General features: G+C 50.5%; 1 protein-coding gene across 1 annotated transcript in view; it reads right to left on the bottom strand.

Moving 5' to 3' along the window:
• Positions 1 to 944: 944 nt before the first annotated feature.
• CUNH19orf81 (chromosome unknown C19orf81 homolog) overlaps positions 945 to 12139 on the bottom strand; it is an 11444-nt gene continuing 249 nt past the window's right edge. Inside the window, exons 2-5 of the mRNA XM_004381712.1 lie at positions 4361 to 4433; positions 4138 to 4258; positions 2301 to 2440; positions 945 to 1311 (exon numbers count right to left, since the gene is read on the bottom strand). Of these exons, the coding sequence (XP_004381769.1) occupies positions 1116 to 1311; positions 2301 to 2440; positions 4138 to 4258; positions 4361 to 4433 (530 nt within the window). The 3' untranslated portion in view covers positions 945 to 1115. The remainder of the gene's footprint in view (positions 1312 to 2300; positions 2441 to 4137; positions 4259 to 4360; positions 4434 to 12139) is intronic.

The raw sequence follows: 12139 nt of genomic DNA, 5'->3' as shown, positions 1-12139 counted from the left end.
CTTTCTCTCCAAGAGACCCCCCCCCCAGCATGGCTCTTCCTCTCCTGCACGCCCCCCTCCCCTTATTCCTGGGGCTTGGGAATTTTAAGCCACCCCTCCCCCTGGAAAGCCCCCTCTCCTGCTGTGGATAAAGGGAGGAGGGCCTTGCCCTCAGGTCCCCCCATGTTCAGCTGCCAAAGAAGGGAGCTCCCCCTCCTTCCCCCAAGCCCATTCCCCTTCTGCTGCCCCCTACCCCCAAGGGGGGGCGCTCCGTCCATGGGTGGGGGGGCTTGCAGCCCCCTCCCCTCACCACGTCAGGGATCTGCGGGGTACCTTGTGGGAGGGTTGTGGGAGGGGGGAGGGTGGCAAACGGGGCGGAGATCGCGTTGGGCCCCTCCCCGCCCCCTCCCCCGTGTCTGCTGCCCCCGTTCGCAGGGGGCCTGCGCGGCGCCCGTCTATCAAGGGCTTGTTCATTCTGGATTGGTGCCGCGGGGTTGGGGGAGGGTGTAGGGGGTGGGGAGGGGAGAAGGAGAGGTAGGGTGGGGTGGGGGGAGGAACTGGATGGGGGGCAGCGCGGGTCAGAGAGCAGAAACATAGCAAAAAGAGGAACAATAACAAAAGGAGAATATTAAAAAGCAAAAACCCTAGAACACAAAAAATCCTGAAAAAAACCCTGAAATAAAAGCCCGAAAATTGTCTTCCAAGGGGGGGCGGGAGGGGGAACAAGAGGGAGGCGGGTCAGGACGTCTGGTTCTCGCTGACAGTGGTGGGCACTCTTGGAAAGCCCTGGCGCCCGAATCTTCCCTCTCTCGGGCCTCAGTTTACCCCTTAGGGGACGAGGACCTAGGTGTCCATTGCAGGGACTGGGGGAAGATTAGGGAGGCGGGATTATAATGTGGGGGTTCGTCCCTACCTCCCGTCACCTTCCTCCCCCTGACTCCCCACCAAGATTTTGCAGAGAGAAATGGCTTTTGTACCAGGTCATTCTTTATAATTAAACTCACAGTATCAACCCCCTCGAGCCGACCACGCCTCCTTCCTGGGGAGGCGATGCCCCTTTCTTGCGAGGCTTGGGGGTAGAGTCGCCGGACCCATCAGGGCGGTGCGCTAGCGCAGCCAAGACCCTCCCCCACGCGTCAGTCTTCCTCGTTCGGCTCTGCGCCCAGAGCCTCAAGCATGCGCCGTCGGGCCAGAGAGCGGCGCAGGTGCAGGCGATAATCGCCCAGCAGCAGCTCGTCGTGGCGCACGAGCTGGTGCGGTAGCCTGCGGGGACTGAGCCCGGAGCGCAGCAGGCGCGAGCGAGTCTGGAAGTCTGTAACAGTGATGAGCCACCTGCGGGGAGGGGGCGGGGTCGAGAGGAAAGGGGTGGGGCGGAGACGGAAAGGTAACTCGCTGGTGGTCCCTGCGTAGTTCCTGTGTTGGCTTACCGACTGCAGCCCATCCACCCGTTATTCCGTCCCCGACTTTCTCTGCACCCTGTCCTCCCCTAAGTCATCTGGAGCCCTCACCTGGGTAATTCTAGGCCCCGCCCCCTCACTCGGTCTGGCCCCGCCCCTTACGTCGGTTCCTCCCGGGCCTGCCCCCGCCCAGCCCCTACAATGTGCTCAGGCCAGGCTCCACCCCCTCGTAGCTGCCATTCTAGGCTCCGACCACCCCTTGCCTCGGTCTCGCCCATCCCCTTCCCTATCTGGATCAATCATAGTCGGACTCCTACTATAGATGCCGCCTTCCCTTTGATCTTATCCGGCCCCGCCGCCTTACCGCACTCACCGTCGGCCCCCTTATTGCGCTCGCTCTAGTCCTGCCCCCGTCTCCGCGCCCCCATCCACTTGCTCCCAGCCCCACCCCTTCACTGGCTTCACCTCAGGCCCCGTCCCTCACTGCCCTCCTGTCTCTCTTTGAGTCCCGTTCCCCTAATCGTCACACTCAACCCCGCACCTCACTGCCCTCATTCCCCACACTGAGCTCACCTCCGCCCCGCCTCTCCCAGTAGTTCTCGGCTCCGCCCCCTTGCCGACTTACTCCGGCCCCGCCCCTCGCCGAGCTCCCTTCTTGCCCCGCCCCCTCACTGAGCTCCCTCTCCTCTCTTGCTCCTCCCTGTAGCTCCCGGCCCAGCCCCCTCACCGCCCTAACTGCCGGCCCGCCCCACCACTGAGTTTACTCCCAGCCCCGCCCCCTTACGGAGCTCACCACCGCCCCGTCCCTCCCAGTAGTTCCCGGCCCCGCCCCCTCAGCGCCTTTACTGCCGCCCTGCCCCTCCCGTCGCTCCTGGCCCCGCCCCCTCCCAAGCTCACCGCAGCCCCGCCCCGCACGTCGCTCACCGGTCCCGGCGCCCGGCGGTCCCGCAGATGACATTCATGTTCTCAAAGCGGATACTGCTCACGCGCCCGCTCTCCATGGCCCCGGGTAGCTCGGCCTCCAGCGCCTCCAGCACCTCCAGGTGGGTAAAGTCCGCCTCGGGCTAAGAGTCAAGAGAAAGTCTTTTATCCCGCAACACCCGAGTTCGATTTGGCTTCAGAAGTCCCCAGCCTAGACCCCACCTGCAGAAAGTGCCAGAGTCTGAGGTGCACTGAGGTACAGGGATCTTACGTGATCCTAGGATCCTGTCGCCTTGTGGGGGTGAGGGGCAGGAGCTCTCAGGTAGAAAGCATCTACTGCCATTCTAGGTCATTCTCCAAAAAATCAGTTCTCACCGAGCCAATTGGCCAAAAGTCAACCACCAGTTGACCAAATGATTAACCTGTTTTGCAAACTCTGCCAATCTACCGAAAACTTTTCCAGCAACCTGTTCTGAATGGCAAGCTTTTAACAACTCTTCAAGTTAGAGTTCTGTGAGGTTTTCAGTTGTCCACTTCTTGTTTTGTTCTTTCCTCCATATTAGCAGTTTAAGGAACGTTCAGTTTGTCAAAAGCTAAGGGTCATGGGGGATTTGACTTCTTGTTAATCTATTTAATTCATTCAGAAAAATATATATGGATTATCATTAGCCACATTTTTGGCACGAGATTTGCAGGTCAAAGGTGACATACAGCTGTCATAGCATATAAAATTGCGGAGGAACTAAAAATGAAATCATGGCACGCCTTGGGTGGCCAGTAAGGGGGGGGGGTCTTCCCAAAGCCACAAAGAGGAGGTTGGTTGATTGTAAAAAGAGGACAGCAATCCCTGTGTTGGAGTGAAGCCTCAAATGTCAGCCAGGAGAGCGCCTCTGAGGCGGCTGCATGGCACCCGGTTTAAAAAAAAAAAAAAAAAAACCCAGTCACTATCCAGTTGATTCCTATCCGTGGTGTCCCCGCCCCGTGTGTCAGAGTAGAACTGTGTTCCATAGGATTTTCAGTGGCTGATTTTTGGGAAGTAGATTGCCAGGCCTGTCTTCTGAGACACCTCTGGGTGGACTTGAACCTCCAACCTCTTGGTTATCTTCTGAGTGCACAGTCAACACTCAGTAAGTGCCCTTAAATCAGCTCTTCTCATTCAATCCTCCCGTCCGCCCTCAAGTGAGAGACCTTGTCTCTGCCTCTTCAGCTGAGGGCGGGGATGGCCAAACTTCACTGAATCTGACACAATAATGGACTTTTTTTTTATTAGTTTTTGTGATGTTCATAAACTTTACAGAATTTTATATTAGATTAGCAGGATACTGAATGTCTTCAGTTTCCCCCTCTCTCTGCCCCTCTGTCTTCCCCCCCACCCCTCAGTCTCCCCCTTTTTGTCCCTTGGTTCCCCTCTATCTCTTGGTTCCCTTCTCTCTGCCCCTTGATCCCCCCTCTCCCTATCCCTCGGTCCCCACTCTCTGCCCCTCAGTGCCGCCTCACTGCCCCTCGGTCCCCCTCATCTGTACCTCAGAATCCCCTCTCTCTGCCCCTCGGACCCCCCTCCCTGCCCCTTGGTTCCCCCATTCCTCAGTTCTCCCTCTCTCTGTCCCTCAGCTCCCCCTCTCTGTGCCCTGCACTCTCCCCTATGGGATCAACAGTGATAAACTTGACAAGTGACTCTTTGACAAACTCACAATCAACTTCCAGCCAACTGTCCTGGTGCCGGGCCCACAGCTGGTAAGCTGCAGAGCCTGGATTTCAACCCGTCCACCTCACTCTGTGCCTCTGCTTTTCACACTTCCCCACCCCAACTGTGCAGACACCAGGGTCCAGGAGCCCTCACCAAGGTCTCCATGCAGAGGCACAGGGGCTGGGCAGCAGGCGGTGTGGGGAACTTCCGGATGCATGGGAGCTCCCGGTCCAGGGCCTCATACTCTGCGATAACCTGTCGCAGGTGCTGCTTCCTGGGGCGAGAGCAAACGGGCAGGGACCTCCGAGGTCAGGAGTCACTGCCATCAGCATTGAGGGGAGCTGAGGTTAGAGGTCAGGGGCCAGGGGCCACTCACGAAGATTTGGTGGGCCTGCTTAGGCAGCAGGTCTGCGTCTCCTCTGGAGTCTCGGGGTCCACAAGGAGGGCTCCTGGGAACGGAGAACTCAATGTCAGTGTCCTGAGCACTTGCTGGATCAAGACAAAAATACAGCCGCCCTGGAATCATGTCTCAACACAACACAGCACAAACGTTGTCCAAACCACAAAATGACCAAACACTATCCATTTTAAGGAGCCCTGGTGACGCAGTGGTTAAGCGCTCAGCTGCTAACCAAAAGGTTGACAGTTCAACCTACCCAGCAGCTCCATGGGAGAAAGACCTGGCAATCTGCTTCCATAAAGATTACAGCCCTATAGGGGCAGTTCTCCTCTGTCACATGGGTCGCTATGAGTCGGAATCAGCACGACGGCACCCAGCAACAACCACTCATTCTTTTCAGAACTTCAATAGCTGCTTCTTCACCAACCACATTATTAGCTCATTCATTCCTCCTGCCTCTGGATAGAATCAAGACACCCAGTCACAGACCTGCCCCATTTCCTGACCGCATCCAACTCAGAGCAAAGACCTTGAAACCTCCCCAGAACCACCCAACACAGTCCAACTCGTATAAGAAGTCCTCTCCAATACCCTCTTAGGATCCCTGGGTAGCACAAGTGGTTAGCAACCCACTGCTAACCTAAAGCTTGGCCATTGGAACCCACCAAGTGGTGCTGTGAAAGAAAGACGTGGCAATCTGCTTCCATAAGATTGTTGTTGTTTTTGTGTGCTGTCCAGTCGATTCTGATGCATAGCGACCCTGTATGGCAGAGAAGAACTGCCCCATAGGGTTTCCTAGGCTGTAATCTTTACGGGAACAGATTGCCACGTTTTTTCTCCCGTGGAGCCGCTGGTGAGTTTGAACTGCCAACCTTATGGTTAGCAGCCGAGCACTTAACATCGCACCACCAGGTCTCCTCCCATGAAGATTATAGCCAAGAAAACCCTATGAAGCAGTTCTTCTCTGTAACATTAACACACGGGGTTGCCATGAGTTGGAATCAACTCAACAGCAACAGGTTCTAATATCCTGTTGTGCAGGCAGTGGTGGTTCAGTAATAAAATTCTTGCCCTTCTATGCTGGAGACCTGGGTTCAATTCCCAGCCAATGCAACTCATGCACAGCTATCCTCTGTCCATCAGTGTAGGCTTGCATGTTGCTATGATGCTGAGCTTCCAGACTAAGACAGACTACAAAGAAAGGCCTGGTGATCTACTTCTGAAAATCAGCTAGTGAAAACCCTATGGATCACAATGGTCTGATCTGCAAATGATCATGCGGATGGCACAAGACTGGCCAGCATTTTGTTCCATCGCGCATGGAGTTGCTATTAGCCAGGGCCAACTCAATGTCAGCTAACAACAACAATACCCTCTTATGGAGCCGCCCTGTGGCTCTCATAGCGTGTGATCTCCCTCATGACAACAAGTCAATAAACTCAGCTTTGTTTGACTATGGGCACTGGTGTGCTGGTAAATGTTTAACAACCAGCTCTCAAAATACACACATACATATAGAGAAGTGCAGCATTTGCCAATTTCCATGGTGTCAATACTCCTACCACTGTTAATTTCACGCTAGCAACAGTTTAAAGAACCAGTCTGCCAAATTCAACAATTGGCTCTCATGAGCCAGTACAGGCTATCTCTAGCGTATTCCTGCCACAGGTATATTCCTGGTGGTCTTTTAACTTCAAGGCATTGACTCAGCTTAGCTTGTTCCAAATGAGTACACCTCTCTGTTCTCTGTCCCCCCACCTTCCATCTGCTTCCCTAGGGCAGCTGGTGGGATCCTTTTTTTTTTAAATGATATTTTATTGTGTTTTCGGTGAAGGTTTACACAGCAGCTTAGGTTCCCATTCAACAATTTCTACACAAATTGTTCAGTGAAGCTGGTTACATTCTTCACAGTGCCTGCACATTCTTATCATTTCTGTTCTGGTTGTTCCGTTTCCATTCATCTTGTTTCCCTGCCCTGTTACCTTCTCATCTTTGTTTTAAAGTAATTGTTGACCGTCTGGTCTCATGAACAGATGACTTTTTAAAGGAGCACAGTACTCACAAGTGATAGTCTTTATTTGGTGAGTGGTGGGATCTTTTAATCTCAGCACCCCATGCTTACAAACCACCAGAGCCTTCCTCTTGCCCTTAGGATTGAGTCCTTACTGAGGTTGACAACTTTACTCCCTAGCGAGTGGTCTGGGGACCACTGGATCAGAATCTGCATTTTAACAAGATCCCCTTCAGGTTGTGTTCACATCAATATTTGAGGAGCTCTGGCCTGTTACGCCCTGAATGTGGCCACCCCTGTTGACGTCTCTGATCATTTTCCTCCAGCCATACTGGCCTCCCTTCCATCCTGCAAGCACAGTCGTCTCCTTCTCAAATCTGCCCACTTAACAATCACGACAACTATGTGTTTATAGTCTCTCCTATGTGCCACGTCTTGTAAATTTCTATCACAAAAAACGTTGTTGCTGTGGAGTCAGTTCCGACTCATAGCAACCCTTCCTTATAGGACAGAGTAGAACTGCCCCATAGGGTTTCCAAGACTGTAATCTTTACGGGAACAGACTGCCACATCTTTCTCCTGTGGAGCCGCTGGTGGGTCCGAACCACTGACCTTTTGGTTAGCAGCTGAGTGCTTAAACCACTGTGCCACCAGAGCTCAAGTTACAAAAATGATGTGCCCTGGAAGGTCATGGAAGCTCCACAGACACATCCAAACTCCATGAGGGACCAAATTGCTGTGCTGAGAGTTGTGGGGACCATGGTCTTGGGGAACATCTAGCTCAATTGGCATAACATAATTTATAAAGAACATTCTACTTTGGTGAGTAGCATCTGGGGTCTTAAAAGCCTGTGAGGGGCCATCTAAGATACTCCACTGGTCTCACCCCTTCAGGAGCAAGGGAGAGTGAACAAAACTAAAGATACAAGGGAAAGATTAGTCCAAAGGACTAATGGACTACAACTACCATGGCCTCCACTAGACTGAATCCAGTACTAGATGGTGCCCGGCTACCACCACTGACTACTCTGACAGGAATCACAACAGAGGGTCCCAGACAGAGCTGGAGGAAAATGTAGAACAAAATTCTAACTCACAAAAAACTACCAGACTCACTGGCCTGACAGAGACTGGAGAAACCCCAAGAGTATGGCCCCCAGACACCCTTTTAGCGCAGAAATGAAGTCACTCCTGAGGTTCACCCTTCAGCCAAAGATTAGGCCCATAAAACAGAACAAGACTAGAGGGGCACACCAGCCCAGGGGCAAGGACGAGAAGGTAGGAGGGGACAGGAAAGCTGGTAATAGGGAACCCAAGGTCAAGAAGAGGGAGTGTTGACATGTCATGGGGTTGTTAACCAATGTCATAAAACAATATGTGTACTAAATGTTTAATGAGAAGCTAGTTCTGTAAACCTTCATCTAAAGTACAACTAAAAAAAAAAGATGTGCCCTGGACAAGTGTGTTAAGTGACTCGAAAAGTGACTTTAGCAATATCAAAGATACGTATGAAAAATGTAAATAAAGTAGTTTGTCATGTAATATGATATTAGAAATAAGAAATATTTCTAAATTGCAGTAGCAATTGTATTAGTTTAAATGGATATGTGTAACTAAACTAATAAAAGTATAAATTTAAAAGTAAGTATGTATTCAGGGACACAATAGATGAATCCTGATAGAAAGGGAGAAAAAATGTGGAGCAGGACTTAAAATTCTTAAAGAATCTGGACTTACTGGACCTACTGAGGCTGGAGGAGTCCCTGAAATTATTGCCCTGACTTCTCTTCAAACCTTGAATCAAAACTATCCCCTGAAGTCACCTTTAAACTAAGTAACAGTTGAGTTCAAAAAGTAAAGATTATCACCCATGAGTACTGCATTCTTTTTTTAAAAAAATTATCTATATAAGACCACATGGACAGCATAGATGAGAAGGTTGGGGGTCGAGGGCCAGTAATTTAAGTCAACAGGAGTGAAACAACTAGCACAGAAATATCAAGAATGTTGACACAATGTGAAGAATGTGTCACATAACCAATGTCACTGATGATGTCTAGAAACTGTTGAATGGGAGCGGATTTTGCTGTGTGTATTTTCGCCAAAAATAAAATACTAATTTTTTAAAAGTGTGTATTGACTTCTTGAGTAAGTGCACCAATTTCAAGCTTTAACAGACATCTGCCAGGGTTCCTGTGTGCCGTGGAGGATGCTGGGGACCAAGAGATAAATGAGACCCAGGCTGTCCCTCAGGGAGCTCCCAGTCAGTGGGGGAGCCAGTCGTTATAAAGGACAATATGTGACATAGTGGAGGTGTCATGAGGTGGAAGGGAAGCCCAGCCTGGGGGCAGTCCTGGAAGACTCCCCAGAAGAAGTGATGTCTGTAGTAAGACCTAAGTAAAGGAGTTTGCCCAAGTAAAGAGGTTACAGGGAGAAGCAGCGTATCATGCAAAGGGACCAACAGAGGCAAAGGTCTTTAAGCAAAAGAGAGCATCGTCAGCTGCAGGAACTTCCCAGAACTTTCTTCAGCCCCAAGACTAAGGAGTGCTTATTAATTATTTGTGAGATGGCATGTTTCATGTCCCCCTTCCTGCATGAGAACAAGCTGGGTCATTGCATCCATTAGGCACCACAGGCAAAGTGCTTGGGACCCGTGAGCTTTCTAACACTCTATGCAGAAGTTTGCAACCTAATAAACTAAAAGTGTTACTGGCTCCAAAGAAAACAGCAAAAATGGAATAAATCAATGTTGATTAGAAGGTTTACAAATCTGGCCAACTGGTCAACTCAGTTGCACTCAATTTTTCTGGGGCTGTACATAAACTATATTTATTATGTGGGTGCCTTTGACTCGGTTGGAGGTGGTGTGGAGTGGGGTCTCCAAAATAAAGGCACCTTCAAAGGCACTAAGGAACCCTGGTGGCACAGTGGTTAAGCACTCGGCTGCTAAAAAAGATGTGGTAATCAGCTACTGGAAAGATTATCCACTACCGTCGAGTCGATTCCAACATCAATTCTGACGCATAGTGACCTATCAGACAGAGTAGAACAGCCCCCTGTGGTTTCCAAGGCTGTAAATCTTTATGGAAGCAGATTGCCACATCTTTCTCCCATGGAGCGGCTGGTGGGTTTGAAACACTGACGTTTCGGTTAGCAGCCAAGCACTTTAACCACTGCGCCACCAGGGCTGCTTCTATAAAGATTACAGCCTTGGAAACCCTGTGGGGGAGTTCTACTGTGTCCTATAATATCACTGAGTCAGAATTGACTCGACAGCAACGAGTGTGGTTTTTGAGTTTGGGTCAAAGGCACTAACAGAGAACTGAGGGCAGAGAGGTGGTGTCTGTTTTACCATTGGGATGTTCGCTGTGCTTAGGATGTTGTTGTTGGGTGCTGTTGAGTCAATTTCAACTCATAGCGACCCCATGTGACAGAGTAGGGCTACCCCATAGGACTTTCTAGGCTGTAATCTTTATGGAAGCAGATTGCCTGGTCTTTCTCCCACAGAGCTGCACGGTGTGTTCGAACTGCCAACCTTTCAGTTAGTAGCCTAGTGCTTAACTGTTATACCAGCAGGGCTCTTTGTGCTTAGGATGGCACCTGGCATTCAGTAGGAGAACCCATAGCCATTCCCACCCTTCTTCTCCCACTTGGGGAAGATTCATTTCACCCCCTTGTGATTCAGAGGAAGCTCATCCATGCCCAGTTCCCTTAGGGAACCATCCAGTCTAAACCAATGCCTCCCAACCCTCACTATGCATCAAAGAATACAGATGCCAGCCCAGTCCAGAGATTCTGATTAAATTGGGTCTGAAGTGAGTTTATGTATAGACATTTTTTTTTTAAATCACTCCACCTGATGTGCAGCCAGAGTTGAGGACCACTGACTGAAATAATCATGATAATCCTATCCCTCATGCCAGGGATTGATTTAGGAGTGAGCAGGTGACTGAGTGCTGGCCAGTGAGTTGTGAGGAAAGGTCAGTTTGAGGATTCTGGCTTGTAAAATGGAGACCTCTGGAGGTGGTGCCTGGAACTGTGGCAGCCATCTTGTGACTATGAGGTAAGATAGCTGGTATGCAAAATTGTCATATTCTGGATTAAAAGCCCAGAATTTAAAAAAAAAAAAAACTGGGTCCTCAATGACATCATTGAGCTGCTGACTTAACCAAACCCTGCCCCACCTCTGGGCTTCTTTTTGGGTGGCATAACTTTCCTATTCTTTACACCAATACTAAATCCGGTTTTCTATTGTTGTTAGGTTGCTGCTGAGTGGATTTCGACTCATAGTTACCTCATGTGACAGAGTAGAACTGCCCCATAGGGTTTCCTAGGATGTAATCTTTACAAAAGCAGTTCACCAGGTCTTTTGCCCACAGAGCAGCTGGGTGGGTTTGAACCGCCAGCCTTTCAGTTAGCAGCCAAGTGCTTAACTGTTGCACCACCATGGCTTTTTAGTTTTCTATTGTTCGGTGCTGTTGAGTTGGTTCCGACTCATAGTGACCCTATGCACAACACAACAAAATGCTACCTGGTCCTGCACCATCCTCACAATCGTTGCTATGTTTGAGTCCATTGTTGCAGTACCTGTGTCAATCCATCTCATTGAGGGTCTTCCTCTTTTTCACTGACCCTCTACCAAGCACGATGTCTTTCTCCAGGGACTGGTCCCTCCTGATAACATGTCCAAAGTGAGATGAAGTCTCGCCATTCTCACTTTTAAGGAGCATTCTGGCTGAACTTCTTCCAAGACAGATTTGTTCATTCTTTTGGCAGTCCATTCTATTACCTGCCGCCAAATGCATCCTCACGGAGACATTACTCAATAAATGTTGAATGAGTGAATGGATGGATAGATGGATGAGTGAACTGCACTAGAGCAGAGACTGCAAGTAGGGAGCCCTAGAATTTGAGCCTGAAGTTGTCAGCATGGATCAGACCATGAAAGGCCTCGAATGTCAGGCTGAAGGGCTGGGGCTCTATCATGAGGGTGATGGGGAGCCATTGGAGGAGTGTAAGCAGGGGGAGAGATGGGGTGAGCTCTGAGTGTCAGAAAGATCGCTATGGAGCCGTGTGGAAGATGAGCTGGAGGGGAGAAACGAGGCCTGAGAGGAGATGGAGAAAAGGTCCATGCAGAAGAGGACAAGACTTGAACCAGGGCTGTAGGGACAGGAAGGGATGGGGCAGAGAGAGTTAGGGGGACAGGAAGATGAGGTTGGGGGCTGATGGACTGTAAAAGGGAAATGGGGGAAGGTGAGAAGGGAACATCAGGGCCAGGAGGGTCTGGTTGGGTGACCAGGTTGGCAGTGGGACCATCCGAAGGTGGGAACCAGGGAGGAGGAGTGTCTTGGGGGGAAGACGCTGAGCTCAGTGTGGGAGCTAAGGAAAATCTGAGGAACCAGGGGGGTTGTCTAAGGGGATAATGGCCTCAGAATAGTTGTTAGGGCCCCAGAGGCTCATGGGAAGTGTAGTTCTAGGTCCTGAACATTGGCCAGCAGACTGCAGAGGCTCATGGGAAATGTAGTTTGACTTCCAAGGGTCACTGCCCAGAATTTGGTTGATAAGGGAGTTTGGCATGACTGTATTTGGAGGACCAGTGACTCACTTAAGGCTACAACGTGAGCCAAGGCTACCATGTGATCCATGGATGATGGAAATATTTACACACACACACACACACACACACACACACACACACACACACACACACACACACACACACACACACACACACACACACACAC

This window comes from Trichechus manatus, unplaced genomic scaffold (genome assembly GCF_000243295.1).
Source record: "Trichechus manatus latirostris isolate Lorelei unplaced genomic scaffold, TriManLat1.0 scaffold00087, whole genome shotgun sequence".
NCBI lineage: Eukaryota > Metazoa > Chordata > Mammalia > Sirenia > Trichechidae > Trichechus > Trichechus manatus.
This window is presented reverse-complemented; position numbering and strand designations above follow the sequence as displayed.